Source organism: Electrona antarctica (assembly GCF_951216825.1).
Source record: "Electrona antarctica genome assembly, chromosome: 14".
NCBI lineage: Eukaryota > Metazoa > Chordata > Actinopteri > Myctophiformes > Myctophidae > Electrona > Electrona antarctica.
Genome location: NC_136795.1, coordinates 4,192,376 through 4,212,400, shown reverse-complemented (window position 1 = coordinate 4,212,400; position 20,025 = coordinate 4,192,376). Strand labels below are relative to the sequence as shown.

Sequence of the window (20,025 nt, the reverse complement as noted above, 5' to 3'; positions counted from 1 at the left end):
CATTAGACCATTGCACCATCAGTCAGACACCCTCACCCAAAGTCTCCTGGTAATTGTGTGTGTTAGCCTTCAGTTAGTAAAGTTGAAACACTCCAGCATTAAACTATAGGAGAACAGGGATTTGAACTCTCATATCTCCCCTGAGCCATAGGCAATTGCTTTGTATCAGTGGTTAAGTTCTTGGCCTTCAGTGTGGGGGGCCTGGGTTCGATTCCCGGGTGTTACAGAACAGACTCAATTCTTTCAACTTTACTAACTTAAGGCTAACATACAAAAGATTGCTTCAACAGTACGAACTACGAAGAGGCAGTTGTTACTGAGACGTAGTTCTTCTGTAAATCGGTCTTGAAAGTAAAGAAATGAGTGGGGTTTGAACTCACAACCTCCAGATCATGAAGGCAGTGGCCTACAGTAACTCACAACCTCCAGATCATGAAGGCAGTGGCCTACAGTAACTCACAACCTCCAGATCATGAAGGCAGTGGCCTACAGTAACTCACAACCTCCAGATCATGAAGGCAGTGGCCTACAGTAATTCACTGAACCACTTGCTACATGCCATGACAGTCTTCCTTTGCCTTTGAGTAACAACATTGATACAAAAAATAAAACAGATTTTCTTTTCGGATGTTGTGTTTGAATGTTTATGAACCACAATGGAAACAAGCCTCTGGCTCTTCTGTCATTATCTATGTTGCTATTTGCACAGTGGCTCATGGTAAAGAGCCACTGTCGCAGTTAAGTTAAGCCAATATATAGAGATCCCTGATGTCATCAATATTGGCCAACAACTCTACATCTGACCTCCAACCTCAAACCCTTAGATCTCCATATATGGATATTGGATATGTCAGAATCTGTTTGAATGCCATTGACAATGAATGGCCAGTTGAGTGTTTGTGCAAACACAAACATTGTGTAAACACAAACATTGAAGACAAAAGTGAGTACGCAAATTGTGATTTGCCGGAATGAGATGTATGATATGATTTTTCATATTTAAATTACAGTACGGTTTCCATGCAGGAAAGTGTTTCTCGTCTCCTAAACATCATTAAAATAAGATCTGGTTGCAAAAAGGGTGAAGTGGCCCTTTAACTCTTATTTTAACACCAAAACCTAATATCAGCACTCTTAAATAAAAATAAATAAAAAAATAATAATGTTTAGACCTGTATTACATTTTTGTGAACTTTTTATAGTGAAGTCACAAGTGGCAAACAATTTCACCTTCAAAACAGGTATTATTTAATCATTTATTTAGCGCAATTAGTCATGTATTCATTACACACAACATAAAATAACATACTGTACCATTTTATCTTACAAGGAAAGACGCACACAAACAAACTCATCTTGATGGTTAACACCTACTGATTCATTCTTCATCCTCCAACAGCTGAAGAGCAGTTGAACAACCAATATATATATTCAATTCCAGCACTGCTTCTCTGCTTGTTTATCAATGAAGGCTTTCTCCCAGTCCCCTGTTATGCTGTCAGGATACAAACGATTATAGTTTAAATTGATTCAAGGCCAGCTCTTCATTGTCAAGTACTTTCAGGCATTGACAGGATATATAGACAAATTCAGAAACGGGTCTCATGGTACGTATTTACTTACGTATTTCCTGTAGGCGGAGACGACATAGCTGCGGGGTAAACCCGCACCTCTTCTACTACAGTGAACTGATGTTAGTCTGCCTCAAACGTTACTCTTTTACCTGCTTTTTACTAACACTAACATTACAAAGATGCCCAGAACATCGGGATGAACCTGTGTAGTTTATGGCTGCTCCAACAGTAGTGGCAACATTCCAAAAAACAAACAAACAGAATGTCAAAATATCCACCGCGGTGGCTGAGACCAGAGCCATAGAGTAATGGTTGAGACGAAGCAGTGAAAGGTCCTAAAAGATACATAACGTCAGTCTTATCCAATACCCAATCTTTCTGTTTTATGAACACAAGGCTGCTGTACTTTATACCTCATACTTTAATGCTTAGTATGAGGTATAAAGTACAGCAGCCTTGTGTTCACTGTAGTAGAAGAGGTGCGGGTTTACCCTGCAGCTATGTCGGCTCCGCCTACAGGAAATACGTAAACTGCGACCATGAGACCCGTTTCTGAATTCGTCTATACACTTGTTCCCGACTTCATGGTAGCATCATCTTTGCTGCACATCCTCTTTGACTGAAATTAGTTCAAAGTTTAGCCAAAATCAGTTCCAAGTAAGGTCAAGGAGAGATCAGGCAGTGTCAACTTGACACTGTCATGTTTCAATGACCTGTTTATTTCAATGACATGTGTCATGTGTCAATGACCTTGACACGGTCAAGGTCAATTTACAAATTGTAATTGTAAATTGTCAACTTGACACTGTCATGTTTCAATGACCTGTTTCAAGTGTCAATGACCTTGACACGGTCAAGGTCATTTTGAAACATAACTTCAGCACGAAAGCACATAAATTACATTTATATTTCAGTGTGACATTTTAAGGCTTCAAATATAAAGTCCTTTCTCCAACTCTTCGGCACCCCAAAACCAAAGGCCCGTGACTTTATAAGCAGGACCTCAAAACAGAGGTTTGATTTTGAACAAACACTTCATAGATGCAGATCTGAGTACAACCAGGAACTATTAGTGTCAGACATATACGGAATGTTCTGTTCTGCATGTCTGGTTCTAGTACTAGTATACCAAGACAACAGGCCTGGCAGGCGTCTGTGTTTAAAGCCTGATATGTGTGCTGTGTGGCTGCCAGCCAACAAATATAATTTTAGCAGCAATGCCAGCTACAAATCATTTTACTTTGTTCATACTTTTTAAAAGTGGTATAGATCCTAAGGGAACCCGGTAGAAAAGGTACTGTATAAACCGGATCCAAAATGATTCAGTTGGTTCCTTGGGGCTTCTAAAGCTAGTTGTTTCCAAACATTTCTGTGCCTAAGGACCCCCCAAAATAGCCATAGCCTCTGTTAGAGACAACGGGGCAAAACAATTTCACATTTTTAAAACGCCTTTGAACAGGTATTATTTTCTACAAATTCTTTATTTAAAAGTAAAGCGCAATTAGTCATTTATTTATTAAAATAACATACTGCACCAAATAAAAGGAGCAAACTATAAGGCCTCAATCACACTATTGAGACGGCTGTCTTGTCCGTGTCTTGTTGCTTAGCTCAGGATTAAGCCATTCTGGACGGGAACCCCTTTTGGTGTTTTAACTAAGCATTATGTTATACTTTAGCTATTGAAAAATAGCAGATCTACAAGCTCATAGCGTGCCACCGAGTGGCACGCTACGAGCTTGTAGGTCTGCTATTTTTGAAAAATCGTGAAAATGCGGCACAAATCTTTGAATATATATTTTTTCAGAAGACTTTTTTTTTTATTTCGACGTCAGGCCTAAATGGATGGTTTAAACACAGACAAGACACATGTCTCAATAGTGTGAATGAGGCCTTATCGCATGACCAGGCCGTCCATAAATTCCATAAGCAGCACAACAACAACAACAACAACGATCCAGCAGCACAGTCTCTTCTCTGTCTTCAGCCACCATCAGAGGTCAGAGGTCACCGCTGGGGACAGGTAACGCGGGTGTGTCCAGGCATACGGCAGATGCCACAAGTACGTGCTTTCTTGGCAGCAGGAGGTTGGTTGTTGCCTGTTGCACCTCCTCCCGTCTTCTTGCCACCAGACCCGCCTCCAAAACCACCAGACCCGCCTCCAAAACCACCAGACCCGCCTCCACCACCAGACCCGCCTCCAAAACCACCAGACCCGCCTCCAAAACCACCCGAGTCTGGGGGGAGAAAGAAAGAGAGGTCAAACGAACGCGCAAACATGCAGTGAAGTTCAAGTTAGATCAGTGGGTTCTCAAATGTTTTTAAAAGGACCCCAATAACTCTCAGACCCCTTTTCCACCGGTTGGTTCCCAATGGGAACCGGTTCAGTTCTTTTCCACCGGTTGGTTCCCAATGGGAACCGGTTCAGTTCTTTTCCACCGGTTGGTTCCCAATGGGAACCGGTTCAGTTCTTTTCCACCGGTTGGTTCCCAATGGGAACCGGTTCAGTTCTTTTCCACCGGTTGGTTCCCAATGGGAACCGGTTCAGTTCTTTTCCACCGGTTGGTTCCCAATGGGAACCGGTTCAGTTCTTTTCCACCGGTTGGTTCCCAATGGGAACCGGTTCAGTTCTTTTCCACCGGTTGGTTCCCAATGGGAACCGGTTCAGTTCTTTTCCACCGGTTGGTTCCCAATGGGAACCGGTTCAGTTCTTTTCCACCGGTTGGTTCCCAATGGGAACCGGTTCAGTTCTTTTCCACCGGTTGGTTCCCAATGGGAACCGGTTCAGTTCTTTTCCACCGGTTGGTTACCAATGGGAACCGGTTCAGTTCTTTTCCACCGGTTGGTTACCAATGGGAACCGGTTCAGTTCTTTTCCACCGGTTGGTTCCCAATGGGAACCGGTTCAGTTCTTTTCCACCGGTTGGCTCCCAATGGGAACCGGTTCAGTTCTTTTCCACCGGTTGGTTACCAATGGGAACCGGTTCAGTTCTTTTCCACCGGTTGGTTCCCAATGGGAACCGGTTCAGTTCTTTTCCACCGGTTGGTTCCCAATGGGAACCGGTTCAGTTCTTTTCCACCGGTTGGTTCCCAATGGGAACCGGTTCAGTTCTTTTCCACCGGTTGGTTCCCAATGGGAACCGGTTCAGTTCTTTTCCACCGGTTGGTTCCCAATGGGAACCGGTTCAGTTCTTTTCCACCGGTTGGTTCCCAATGGGAACCGGTTCAGTTCTTTTCCACCGGTTGGTTACCAATGGGAACCGGTTCAGTTCTTTTCCACCGGTTGGTTCCCAATGGGAACCGGTTCAGTTCTTTTCCACCGGTTGGCTCCCAATGGGAACCGGTTCAGTTCTTTTCCACCGGTTGGTTACCAATGGGAACCGGTTCAGTTCTTTTCCACCGGTTGGTTCCCAATGGGAACCGGTTCAGTTCTTTTCCACCGGTTGGTTCCCAATGGGAACCGGTTCAGTTCTTTTCCACCGGTTGGTTCCCAATGGGAACCGGTTCAGTTCTTTTCCACCGGTTGGTTCCCAATGGGAACCGGTTCAGTTCTTTTCCACCGGTTGGTTACCAATGGGAACCGGTTCAGTTCTTTTCCACCGGTTGGTTACCAATGGGAACCGGTTCAGTTCTTTTCCACCGGTTGGTTCCCAATGGGAACCGGTTCAGTTCTTTTCCACCGGTTGGTTACCAATGGGAACCGGTTCAGTTCTTTTCCACCGGTTGGTTACCAATGGGAACCGGTTCAGTTCTTTTCCACCGGTTGGTTCCCAATGGGAACCGGTTCAGTTCTTTTCCACCGGTTGGTTCCCAATGGGAACCGGTTCAGTTCTTTTCCACCGGTTGGCTCCCAATGGGAACCGGTTCAGTTCTTTTCCACCGGTTGGCTCCCAATGGGAACCGGTTCAGTTCTTTTCCACCGGTTGGTTCCCAATGGGAACCGGTTCAGTTCTTTTCCACCGGTTGGTTCCCAATGGGAACCGGTTCAGTTCTTTTCCACCGGTTGGTTACCAATGGGAACCGGTTCAGTTCTTTTCCACCGGTTGGTTACCAATGGGAACCGGTTCAGTTCTTTTCCACCGGTTGGTTACCAATGGGAACCGGTTCAGTTATTTTCCACCGGTTGGTTACCAATGGGAACCGGTTCAGTTCTTTTCCACCGGTTGGTTCCCAATGGGAACCGGTTCAGTTCTTTTCCACCGGTTGGTTCCCAATGGGAACCGGTTCAGTTCTTTTCCACCGGTTGGTTCCCAATGGGAACCGGTTCAGTTCTTTTCCACCGGTTGGCTCCCAATGGGAACCGGTTCAGTTCTTTTCCACCGGTTGGCTCCCAATGGGAACCGGTTCAGTTCTTTTCCACCGGTTGGTTCCCAATGGGAACCGGTTCAGTTCTTTTCCACCGGTTGGTTCCCAATGGGAACCGGTTCAGTTCTTTTCCACCGGTTGGTTACCAATGGGAACCGGTTCAGTTCTTTTCCACCGGTTGGTTACCAATGGGAACCGGTTCAGTTCTTTTCCACCGGTTGGTTCCCAATGGGAACCGGTTCAGTTCTTTTCCACCGGTTGGTTACCAATGGGAACCGGTTCAGTTCTTTTCCACCGGTTGGTTACCAATGGGAACCGGTTCAGTTCTTTTCCACCGGTTGGTTCCCAATGGGAACCGGTTCAGTTCTTTTCCACCGGTTGGTTCCCAATGGGAACCGGTTCAGTTCTTTTCCACCGGTTGGCTCCCAATGGGAACCGGTTCAGTTCTTTTCCACCGGTTGGCTCCCAATGGGAACCGGTTCAGTTATTTTCCACCGGTTGGTTCCCAATGGGAACCGGTTCAGTTATTTTCCACCGGTTGGTTACCAATGGGAACCGGTTCAGTTCTTTTCCACCGGTTGGTTCCCAATGGGAACCGGTTCAGTTCTTTTCCACCGGTTGGTTACCAATGGGAACCGGTTCAGTTCTTTTCCACCGGTTGGTTCCCAATGGGAACCGGTTCAGTTCTTTTCCACCGGTTGGTTACCAATGGGAACCGGTTCAGTTCTTTTCCACCGGTTGGTTCCCAATGGGAACCGGTTCAGTTCTTTTCCACCGGTTGGTTCCCAATGGGAACCGGTTCAGTTCTTTTCCACCGGTTGGCTCCCAATGGGAACCGGTTCAGTTCTTTTCCACCGGTTGGTTACCAATGGGAACCGGTTCAGTTCTTTTCCACCGGTTGGTTCCCAATGGGAACCGGTTCAGTTCTTTTCCACCGGTTGGTTACCAATGGGAACCGGTTCAGTTCTTTTCCACCGGTTGGTTACCAATGGGAACCGGTTCAGTTCTTTTCCACCGGTTGGTTCCCAATGGGAACCGGTTCAGTTCTTTTCCACCGGTTGGTTCCCAATGGGAACCGGTTCAGTTCTTTTCCACCGGTTGGTTCCCAATGGGAACCGGTTCAGTTCTTTTCCACCGGTTGGCTCCCAATGGGAACCGGTTCAGTTCTTTTCCACCGGTTGGTTACCAATGGGAACCGGTTCAGTTCTTTTCCACCGGTTGGCTCCCAATGGGAACCGGTTCAGTTCTTTTCCACCGGTTGGTTACCAATGGGAACCGGTTCAGTTCTTTTCCACCGGTTGGTTCCCAATGGGAACCGGTTCAGTTATTTTCCACCGGTTGGTTACCAATGGGAACCGGTTCAGTTCTTTTCCACCGGTTGGTTACCAATGGGAACCGGTTCAGTTCTTTTCCACCGGTTGGTTCCCAATGGGAACCGGTTCAGTTCTTTTCCACCGGTTGGTTCCCAATGGGAACCGGTTCAGTTCTTTTCCACCGGTTGGTTCCCAATGGGAACCGGTTCAGTTCTTTTCCACCGGTTGGTTCCCAATGGGAACCGGTTCAGTTCTTTTCCACCGGTTGGTTACCAATGGGAACCGGTTCAGTTATTTTCCACCGGTTGGTTCCCAATGGGAACCGGTTCAGTTCTTTTCCACCGGTTGGTTCCCAATGGGAACCGGTTCAGTTCTTTTCCACCGGTTGGTTCCCAATGGGAACCGGTTCAGTTCTTTTCCACCGGTTGGTTCCCAATGGGAACCGGTTCAGTTCTTTTTGGTTTTTAGTCCATGAGCCAGAGCTCCAAAATTGGTGGGCAAACTATACCCTATATTAAATTGTTTATAGGATCAATACAAGTAAATTAATATATGATAACCCTTCCACAGTAGTAGCTTTTTGCATATTTTCCTACATGATGCATATGATCCTACATTTGCATATTTAAAAAATTAAAAATTGTAATACAATAGATCATTGTCTTCGTGTAAGTACTCAATTGGGGAAGTTTAATGGTGATAACAATCTAATATAGGTATGGTTTTGCCCACTCAATTCATAATTAGCGTTTCAATTTTGGAGCTCTGGCTCATGGACGAAAAACCAAAAAGAACTGAACCGGTTCAGAGTGTACAAACTACAAAAGACATGTAAAGGGTCCATTTGGAACCCCCTCAAGGAAGGAACCCCAGTGCTGCGTTCACATGGGCAGATGCAAAGATCACAGCATAAATATACGCTAAGTTGTCGCTTTGTAAAATCTGTTGCTCACACGGGCGTTGACGTCATCAAGCATGCGTCCATTTGGTTCCATTTGCACACTCTCAGAGTTAAATTATCATTGTTTTTACAATATAAATTAAGGTTAATCACTATTCTCATTTGGGGGGGTCTCTGGAATATCTTTTCAAATGGAGGTCTGCGGGCTAATTAGTGTCAATTTGGGGGTCCTTGACATGTAGTGACGTGTGTCATTGCCGTTGTAGCTTTGCATCTGGAAGTTGAACCCAGCTCAGCTTCAATTTGTAAGCTTTTGCAGCGGGATGCATCTTTGCATCGTCTCGTTGCTGGCTTCCATCGACAATGAATGGTAGAATGTATCTTTGCATCTGCTGCCTGTGTGAACGCAGCATAATGTTGCGTTCACACGGGCAGTCTACCATTCATTGTCAATGGAAGCCAGCGACGTGAAGCTACGAAGCAGCGATGACGCGCGAAGCTGCCGCACATTATGCTGTGATGCGTCCGGGGACCCCTAGGGATCCTTGAGGGAGTTCCAGGGGGTCCCCAGCTAAATGATAGTTTGGAACCAAATGGACCCTTATGGGTCTGTAACTCTGAGAGTGAACAAATGGAACCAAATGGACCCTAACAGGTCCATGTGTACACTCTCCGAGTTAAATTAACATTGTTTTTACAATATAAATTTGGGTCCTCAACCCGGTTGAGAATCACTGCTAGAGCCGTCAAAATCATCTCTTATGGGGGGTCTCTGGAATATATTTTCAAATGGGGGGGTCCGCGGGCTAATTAGTGTCAATTTGGGGGTCCTTGACATGAAATAGTTTGGGAAACACTGCCATAAGGGTCCCTGGACCCCACCACAGTTACACATTTTGTGCCCAAGACGTCTGTGGACGTCTTTGAAAAAAAAAAAAAATCATAACAATGTTTTTTTTTTAATACGTGGTGCCAAAGTTTGTGTTTTCGCCATTGAGAATGCATTGGGCGTTTAAATTAAATAACTATAAAACATTTCAAAGTAAAAAGTTCCAGCATGTGTCTCCACAGTCAGCTGAATTTAAAAAATCACACCCGTGTGAACTGAGTGGTGCAGGCTCTTATATAGCCTGATCAGCTGTGGTCTGACGTAATGTCAGTGACCATAGTAACCATTCTCATTGTTTTGGCTCCCACGTACAGGTACACACATACATAGACACAGATACAGACAAAGCTGGTTGTTGGAGTGGTTTGCACCACAAATGAATGGATTTTCTAGGTTAAAGTGATTTTCACCCACTTTTGCGTGAGCGCACAAAAGGAAGGTAAAAAGGATACTATACTACTGTAAGTAGGTATAGTGGAAATGGAGGAAGGTCATCTTCACATCTGTGAGTGCCTCAAGGTCCCTTCCCAGTGAATGCGTCATGACATAACTAAGAGATAATAATAATAATAATAATAGAACGGGGAGGGGCCTCTAGTGGTGACGCATTTGACATCACAGCAAGCAGGGCAGTAGGTATTGCGCAAGAATGCATTTTCATAAAGGTACGAAGTGTACAGTAAATAATATGAATGTGTTGTATTTCCTATGACATGCATTACTATTTGTGCATGGAGAGATTTGTGCAAACAGAGTGGGTTGGTAGAAGAAGACGAACAGATACACGGATCCCTCATTTTCATTTAGGGTAGAAGGATGCTAGCTGTTCACGAATGCTATGTACGTTATTTAGGTAGATGTATGCCGTTTTTGTGACACTACAGTATATGTGACATTCACCTGCTATTTATTTATTTGTAGGGCATGCTTTTCTTGGCACGCTATTTACTTGGCTACTTACTCGATATTGCACATTCTAAGTAGCTTTGGATGAAAAATATCTTCCAAATGCCAAAATTGACACACCTGATATAGGTGTCGTAAACTGTATTATGTATCGCTTGCAGATAGTTACTTTACATACAGTGTACATACATACATACATTAGTATGTATGTACGTATGTACTGTATGTATGTATGTACATACATTATGTATGTACATACATTAGTAAAATTTTAGGATGTCTGAGATGGGTTTGCGTGCGTGTGCGTCTGTTTCTCACCCGATGGAGGCATGTTCTCGTCAGCCCACTGGAAGAAGCCACACTGCTGGTCCCTCGGTCTTCCACAGGTGTGGAACGTACGTCCTTTGTTCTGCCCGTCCTTCTGCACAGTCCTCACCACCGCTGTCTCGTTACAGTTGCACATGGTGTCTCCTCCACCTCCTCCTCCTCCTCCACCTCCTTCTCCTCCACCTCCACCCCACCCTCCTCCTCTGTCCCCTGCAGGGCTGTTCCCAAAGCCCATGGAAGGCCGCCGTGGAGGCTGAGCATTCCTTACTGTCGGCGGGTGAGGAGCTCTGCCCTGTGGTGCCGCCGCCTGGTCGCCTGGTTGATCGGCCCACAGGAAAAAGTTACAGCTTCCGCCGTTGCACTTGTAGAACGGACGTCCCTGGTTGGCGCCGTCTTTGCGCACGGTGAGGAGCAGGGCGTCCTGGCCACAGTTGCACACGACGACATTATCGCCGGGGTCAGCAGCGGTACCGTTGCCGCCGCCACCGCCCAGGCTAGGCCGGGACTGGGGGGTCCAAGACGGCCCCGGGGGTGCTATGGATCTGGGTGGGTCTGCCGTAATGGGCCGGGGGGCTGGTGTACGAGGATCACCTCCCCCACCACCTCTCCCTCCTCCCCCACCACCTCTCCCTCCTCCCCCACCTCTTCCTCCTCCCCCACCTCTTCCTCCTCCACCTCCTCCCCCACCTCTTCCTCCACCTCTGCCCCTGTCCCCTGCGCCTCCTCTACCTCCTCCAGCTCCTCCTCCCGCTCCTGCTCGGAGGTATTTTAGGTCCAGCACTTCCCTCAGGGTCTCGTCACATCCACCGATGCAGCCCACAAACTCCAGAGGCATCATGGGAGGCAGGGTGCCCCGCCGGAACTTGAACTTTAACCTGGGGGAGAGGAGGAAACGCGCAGGTGACGTGGCGGTTTAACGGCACTGAGACTCAGTGAGACCAAACGAATGAACTGAAAAGACTGAGAAGAAATAACTGAGCTGTACTCCAGCGTTGTTTAGAAACGTATCACATACTGTAGTATAATGTTTGATATGAGGAGAACATAAAAGTGCATTAATGAGGTAATTGTAGTCCTCGTCTGAGTGGAATGTGCAGTGCTGGCAGATCTGCCCCTCCATGTACACGTTGTGTTAATCGACACCTGGCAAGATAAGCTCCATTGTGGCAGATCCATTCTCTCAGCAGTATCTGAGACTTCATATGAACCAAATATCCCAATAAGCTGAAAACGCTGTGTACTTTGGGATGAAGGGAAAGCATAAATGGAAGATGTACAAAGAGACGAGGAGAGAAAGGGAAGTAGAGATGGAGAGGGAGAGAGCAGGGAAAACACGGAAGAAGCGGCAGGGGTTGGGATAAAAGGCCAGGGGAAAATGAGGAAGAGTCCAGCGGCAATTATATAGGACTCATGTAGCTGTTGTCAGGCAGAAACCTTGTATCTCCATATTTCAACTTTTTCTTCCCCGTAAATGAATGCCCTTTTTTGTCGTTAATCCATTAAGATCGGGAAAGCATCTGTATCATTTTTTATTTTAGCTATATATTTATCAACAAAAGTTTTGTCCGAAAACTCTTAAGATTTGATGAACAGTGGTTCTCAAAAATAGCAGCCCAGATATACAAGCTCACAGCACGTCATCTCGTGCCACGAAGCGAGCTTGTAAATCTGGTGTTTGTGAACATAAATGTATGAAAAACGTTGAATAACTTATTTTTTTAAACACAAATAGTCTCTTCTAGGGGGGGGGGGGGGGGGGGGTTCCACGGCCAATTACATATCATTTTTGGGGTCCTTTTTATTTTTATTTTATTTTATTTTATTGGGGGGGATTAACTATTTCATACATACAAGCAAACAGCGGTGTGTTCCTGAGAGAGAGAGAATGTGCGTGTGTGTTGGAGTAATGAGTAATCTATTAACATGACGTGTAGGAGTGTGAAGAACATATGGAAAGATGATACTGTAAATATCTTGTATTTTACAATGAGTAGTTTTAAGAAAAAAACAACTTTGAGTTCTGCACCCGACTAGTCGCTATAGTAACAGCTGTTTGTGTGTGTGTGTGTGTGTGTGTGTGTGTGTGTGTGTGTGTGTGTGTGTGTGGAGGTTTAACTCGCTTGCCCTGTGTTTGGATTGAAGAGAAGGGTTAACGCCCACGTGAAGACGGCAGTTTTGACCAGTTCTTGAGATGCAGTGTTTTGTGTTTACTGACTCTATGTGTTAGCCACTTACACCCATATACTTACTTAATACTTAACACATTTAGGACTGAGACCAGATTCTACAAATGTCTTCTAAATCATGACTACGACTAAATCATTCTATATCAGTGATTCTCAAACTATTTCATTTCAAGGACCCCAAAAATTATATGTAATTGGCCGCCGACCACCATCTGAAAATATGTTGTTTCAGGGACCCCCCCAGAAGCAAAAATAGGAGTTAAAACGTTCGCTCTGAAAGCTCAAAACGCGTTGCTGTGTGACGTGTTTTGAGCTTGTAGATCGGCTATTTTTGCTATGGCAGAAATATGCAATGTGGCCCCCCTGCAGTGTGGAAATATAGTGGCCCTCTGGAGTGAGTGTGGAAATATAGTGGCCCTCTGGAGTGAGTGTGGAAATATAGTGGCCCTCTGGAGTGAGTGTGGAACTATAGTGGCCCTCTGGAGTGAGCGTGGAACTATAGTGGCCCTCTGGAGTGAGTGTGGAACTATAGTGGCCCTCTGGAGTGAGTGTGGAAATATAGTGGCCCTCTGGAGTGAGTGTGGAAATATAGTGGCCCTCTGGAGTGAGTGTGGAACTATAGTGGCCCTCTGGAGTGAGTGTGGAACTATAGTGGCCCTCTGGAGTGAGTGTGGAACTATAGTGGCCCTCTGGAGTGAGTGTGGAACTATAGTGCCCCCCTGGAGTGAGTGTGGAACTATAGTGGCCCTCTGGAGTGAGTGTGGAACTATAGTGGCCCTCTGGAGTGAGTGTGGAACTATAGTGGCCCTCTGGAGTGAGTGTGGAACTATAGTGGCCCTCTGGAGTGAGTGTGGAACTATAGTGGCCCTCTGGAGTGAGTGTGGAACTATAGTGGCCCTCTGGAGTGAGTGTGGAACTATATAGTGGCCTTCTGGAGTGAGTGTGGAACTATATAGTGGCCTTCTGGAGTGAGTGTGGAACTATAGTGGCCCTCTGGAGTGAGTGTGGAACTATAGTGGCCCTCTGGAGTGAGTGTGGAACTATAGTGGCCCTCTGGAGTGAGTGTGGAAATATAGTGGCCCTCTGGAGTGAGTGTGGAAATATAGTGGCCCTCTGGAGTGAGTGTGGAAATATAGTGGCCCTCTGGAGTGAGTGTGGAAATATAGTGGCCCTCTGGAGTGAGTGTGGAACTATAGTGGCCCTCTGGAGTGAGTGTGGAACTATAGTGGCCCTCTGGAGTGAGTGTGGAACTATAGTGGCCCTCTGGAGTGAGTGTGGAACTATAGTGGCCCTCTGGAGTGAGTGTGGAACTATAGTGGCCCTCTGGAGTGAGTGTGGAACTATAGTGCCCCCCTGGAGTGAGTGTGGAACTATAGTGGCCCTCTGGAGTGAGTGTGGAACTATAGTGGCCCTCTGGAGTGAGTGTGGAACTATAGTGGCCCTCTGGAGTGAGTGTGGAACTATAGTGGCCCTCTGGAGTGAGTGTGGAACTATAGTGGCCCTCTGGAGTGAGTGTGGAACTATAGTGGCCCTCTGGAGTGAGTGTGGAACTATAGTGGCCCTCTGGAGTGAGTGTGGAACTATATAGTGGCCTTCTGGAGTGAGTGTGGAACTATATAGTGGCCTTCTGGAGTGAGTGTGGAACTATAGTGGCCCTCTGGAGTGAGTGTGGAACTATAGTGGCCCTCTGGAGTGAGTGTGGAACTATAGTGGCCCTCTGGAGTGAGTGTGGAAATATAGTGGCCCTCTGGAGTGAGTGTGGAAATATAGTGGCCCTCTGGAGTGAGTGTGGAAATATAGTGGCCCTCTGGAGTGAGTGTGGAACTATAGTGGCCCTCTGGAGTGAGTGTGGAACTATAGTGGCCCTCTGGAGTGAGTGTGGAACTATAGTGGCCCTCTGGAGTGAGTGTGGAACTATAGTGGCCCTCTGGAGTGAGTGTGGAACTATAGTGGCCCTCTGGAGTGAGTGTGGAACTATAGTGGCCCTCTGGAGTGAGTGTGGAACTATAGTGGCCCTCTGGAGTGAGGGTGGAAATATAGTGGCCCTCTGGAGTGAGGGTGGAACTATAGTGGCCCTCTGGAGTGAGTGTGGAACTATATAGTGGCCCTCTGGAGTGAGTGTGGAACTATATAGTGGCCCTCTCCATCTTCAAAGTTGCCCACCCCTGCATTACACCTTCATGGTGAAACTCCTCACCGCCAGGTGAACAGAAGCACCGTTAACATCATATCAGTGGAGACTGGTAGTTGTCTACACCCTGACCAATACAAACAGTTTGGATCAGAAGTGACAGGGACTAGTATACCATAGGGAGAATTGACATAATGACTAAAGTGGGAGGGGGAAAAAGGAAAGAAAACAATTATTAAAAAGACACTGGATCTCAGAAGTTCTTGTTCAAATTCCTGGATATTCGCTGCACAATATGGCGTTGTGCAGATGAGCCGAGCATGCAGTGGTCCAGTCTATACTCACATGTGCACGGGCCGAGGCTGGCAGGTGGGACAAATGCTCTCATCTCTGGCGACCTCCAGCACCATGTTGTCAGGGAACCACACAGCTGTCTTACAGTCTGGGTAGCCAGAACAGGACAGGAATTTACTGGAGGGGGTTATGGGAGAGAAGAGGTAGGAAAAGAAGAGGGGAGGGGGTTATGGGAGAGAAGAGGTAGGAAAAGAGGAGGGTGGGAGCAGGAAAAGTTAGGTAGAGCGAGAAAAAGAGGATTTTGTTTTTGTAACTTTCCTGTTCTACCCTCAGATCTAACCCGGGACATTTTAATCACTGAGCCAATAGAGCCTGCCTGCTTGCTCAAGCAAGAAACTGAATTTTGGCGCACATTTCTGTCAACCAGAACAGTATATTAATATCACAAAAATCTTTAATTCAGCTTTAAAATAGCTGGAAAATAAGTCCTCTTTTGTGCACCCATTTGTCGGCTGTAAAAAGCTAACAGACAGCTGGGATATATCAGACCGGTCACCGAGTTCTTTCTGGAAAGACCACAAAGCGAGGAATCCCAGAAAACCTGGACAGGAACAGGTTTTTGTTTTTGCATGGTTACAAAACAGGGGCCAAATCAGCACTAATTCATTCTTGTTGGGAAATTAAAGCTTTATGAGCAAAAAAACCCCCAGATAAAAGTCATTCTGGTCTCTAAAAAGGTGATCCCTTCATGAAGTTAATGTTGGCCATTTTTTCCTCAAAATTCATAGAATCTCTTATGTATGTCCAACTGAAGAAATCAAAATTATTGTACCTCTATTATGTGTCTTTTTGTTTTTAAAGAAAAAAGTAATATAGTAGATAGTGAAGTATATACCGTGTCCTTTCGTTACCATCAGTGATTCCAATACTATTCTTTTATCGTAATCCAAACTGACCAACCCTACCGTAAATGATAAAATGCCAGTCAATTTGCCCATGAAGAGAGCACACACACCTCTCCGCAGTTCAAAGGATGAGTGCTCCCATAACCATACTGTACGTATAACACAACATAATCATCAGGGAATTCACTTGCATAGCCTGACGTGGACACAAAGACATGTCCACATCTCTAACTACACTGTACAGTAAAGACCAGCCCTGAGGTTCTCTCACCTGTTTCCTTCTTTCTTCCTCTTCAGCACCATGTCCCGTCCACAGCTAGGACACTTCCTGACCGGGAGGGGAATCTCCATGTCCTCCTGCTCCGTCTCCGTGAACTCCTGGGCTGCACCCAGGTACGGAGCCAGGGCTTCATCCAACCTGACACACAACACCACACAACATCACATCACACCCAGGTACGGAGCCAGGGCTTCATCCAACCTGACACACAACACCACACAACATCACATCACACCCAGGTACGGAGCCAGGGCTTCATCCAACCTGACACACAACACAACACAACACATCATCACACCCAGGTACGGAGACAGGGCTTCATCCAACCTGACACACAACACAACACAACATCACACCCAGGTACGGAGCCAGGGCTTCATCCAACCTGACACACAACACCACACAACATCATCACACCCAGGTACGGAGCCAGGGCTTCATCCAACCTGACACACAACACCACACCCAGGTACGGAGCCAGGGCTTCATCCAACCTGACACACAACACAACACCACACAACATCATCACACCCAGGTACGGAGCCAGGGCTTCATCCAACCTGACACACAACACCACACAACATCACACCCAGGTACGGAGCCAGGGCTTCATCCAACCTGACACACAACACAACACCACACAACATCATCACACCCAGGTACGGAGCCAGGGCTTCATCCAACCTGACACACAACACCACACAACATCACACCCAGGTACGGAGCCAGGGCTTCATCCAACCTGACACACAACACAACACCACACAACATCATCACACCCAGGTACGGAGCCAGGGCTTCATCCAACCTGACACACAACACCACACAACATCATCACACCCAGGTACGGAGCCAGGGCTTCATCCAACCTGACACACAACACCACACAACATCATCACACCCAGGTACGGAGCCAGGGCTTCATCCAACCTGACACACAACACCACACAACACAACATCACACCCAGGTACGGAGCCAGGGCTTCATCCAACCTGACACACAACACCACACAACATCACACCCAGGTACGGGGCCAGGGCTTCATCCAACCTGACACACAACACCACACAACATCATCACACCCAGGTACGGAGCCAGGGCTTCATCCAACCTGACACACAACACCACACAACACATCATCACACCCAGGTACGGAGCCAGGGCTTCATCCAACCTGACACACAACACCACACAACATCATCACACCCAGGTACGGAGCCAGGGCTTCATCCAACCTGACACACAACACCACACAACACAACATCACACCCAGGTACGGAGCCAGGGCTTCATCCAACCTGACACACAACACCACACAACATCATCACACCCAGGTACGGAGCCAGGGCTTCATCCAACCTGACACACAACACCACACAACATCATCACACCCAGGTACGGAGCCAGGGCTTCATCCAACCTGACACACAACACCACACAACATCATCACACCCAGGTACGGAGCCAGGGCTTCATCCAACCTGACACACAACACAACATCACACCCAGGTACGGAGCCAGGGCTTCATCCAACCTGACACACAACACAACATCACACCCAGGTACGGAGCCAGGGCTTCATCCAACCTGACACACAACACAACATCACACCCAGGTACGGAGCCAGGGCTTCATCCAACCTGACACACAACATCACACCCAGGTACGGAGCCAGGGCTTCATCCAACCTGACACACAACACCACACAACATCATCACACCCAGGTAGGGAGCCAGGGCTTCATCCAACCTGACACACAACACCACACAACATCACACCCAGGTACGGAGCCAGGGCTTCATCCAACCTGACACACAACATCACACCCAGGTACGGAGCCAGGGCTTCATCCAACCTGACACACAACACCACACAACATCACACCCAGGTACGGAGCCAGGGCTTCATCCAACCTGACGCACAACACCACACAACATCACACCCAGGTACGGAGCCAGGGCTTCATCCAACCTGACACACAACACAACATCACACCCAGGTACGGAGCCAAGGCTTCATCCAACCTGACACACAACACCACACAACATCACACCCAGGTACGGAGCCAGGGCTTCATCCAACCTGACACACAACATCACACCCAGGTACGGCGCCAGGGCTTCATCCAACCTGACACACATCACAACATCACACCCAGGTACGGAGCCAGGGCTTCATCCAACCTGACACACAACACCACACAACATCATCACACCCAGGTACGGAGCCAGGGCTTCATCCAACCTGACACACAACACCACACAACATCACACCCAGGTACGGAGCCAGGGCTTCATCCAACCTGACACACAACACCACACAACATCACACCCAGGTACGGAGCCAGGGCTTCATCCAACCTGACACACAACACCACACAACATCATCACACCCAGGTACGGAGCCAGGGCTTCATCCAACCTGACACACAACACCACACAACATCACACCCAGGTACGGAGCCAGGGCTTCATCCAACCTGACACACAACACCACACAACATCACACCCAGGTACGGAGCCAGGGCTTCATCCAACCTGACACACAACACAACATCACACCCAGGTACGGAGCCAGGGCTTCATCCAACCTGACACACAACACAACATCACACCCAGGTACGGAGCCAGGGCTTCATCCAACCTGACACACAACACCACACAACATCATCACACCCAGGTACGGCGCCAAGGCTTCATCCAACCTGACACACAACACAACATCACACCCAGGTACGGAGCCAGGGCTTCATCCAACCTGACACACAACACCACACAACATCATCACACCCAGGTACGGAGCCAGGGCTTCATCCAACCTGACACACAACACCACACAACATCATCACACCCAGGTACGGAGCCAGGGCTTCATCCAACCTGACACACAACATCACACCCAGGTACGGAGCCAGGGCTTCATCCAACCTGACACACAACACCACACAACATCACACCCATGTACGGAGCCAGGGCTTCATCCAACCTGACACACAACACCACACAACATCATCACACCCAGGTACGGAGCCAGGGCTTCATCCAACCTGACACACAACATCATCACACCCAGGTACGGAGCCAGGGCTTCATCCAACCTGACACACAACACCACACAACATCATCACACCCAGGTACGGAGCCAAGGCTTCATCCAACCTGACACACAACACAACATCACACCCAGGTACGGAGCCAGGGCTTCATCCAACCTGACACACAACACCACACAACATCATCACACCCAGGTACGGAGCCAGGGCTTCATCCAACCTGACACACAACACCACACAACATCATCACACCCAGGTACGGAGCCAGGGCTTCATCCAACCTGACACACAACATCACACCCAGGTACGGAGCCAGGGCTTCATCCAACCTGACACACAACACCACACAACATCACACCCAGGTACGGAGCCAGGGCTTCATCCAACCTGACACACAACACCACACAACAACATCACACCCAGGTACGGAGCCAGGGCTTCATCCAACCTGACACACAACACCACACAACAACATCACACCCAGGTACGGAGCCAGGGCTTCATCCAACCTGACACACAACATCACACCCAGGTACGGAGCCAGGGCTTCATCCAACCTGACACACAACACCACACAACATCACACCCAGGTATGGAGCCAGGGCTTCACCCAACCTGACACACAACACAACATCACACCCAGGTACGGAGCCAGGGCTTCATCCAACCTGACACACAACACAACACAACATCACACCCAGGTACGGAGCCAGGGCTTCATCCAACCTGACACACAACACCACACAACATCACACCCAGGTACGGAGCCAGGGCTTCATCCAACCTGACACACAACACAACATCACACCCAGGTACGGAGCCAGGGCTTCATCCAACCTGACACACAACACATCATCACACCCAGGTACGGAGCCAGGGCTTCATCCAACCTGACACACAACACCACACAACACCACACCCAGGTACGGAGCCAGGGCTTCATCCAACCTGACACACAACAC

The 20,025-nt window shown here is 47.9% G+C and overlaps 1 protein-coding gene across 1 annotated transcript in view; it reads right to left on the bottom strand.

The window, feature by feature from the left end:
- Positions 1-2,432: 2,432 nt before the first annotated feature.
- top3a (DNA topoisomerase III alpha) overlaps positions 2,433-20,025 on the bottom strand; it is a 45,323-nt gene continuing 27,730 nt past the window's right edge. Inside the window, exons 16-20 of the mRNA XM_079519394.1 lie at positions 16,002-16,148; positions 14,877-15,002; positions 10,944-11,089; positions 10,206-10,838; positions 2,433-3,811 (exon numbers count right to left, since the gene is read on the bottom strand). Coding sequence (XP_079375520.1) covers positions 3,582-3,811; positions 10,206-10,838; positions 10,944-11,089; positions 14,877-15,002; positions 16,002-16,148 — 1,282 coding nt within the window. The 3' untranslated portion in view covers positions 2,433-3,581. The remainder of the gene's footprint in view (positions 3,812-10,205; positions 10,839-10,943; positions 11,090-14,876; positions 15,003-16,001; positions 16,149-20,025) is intronic.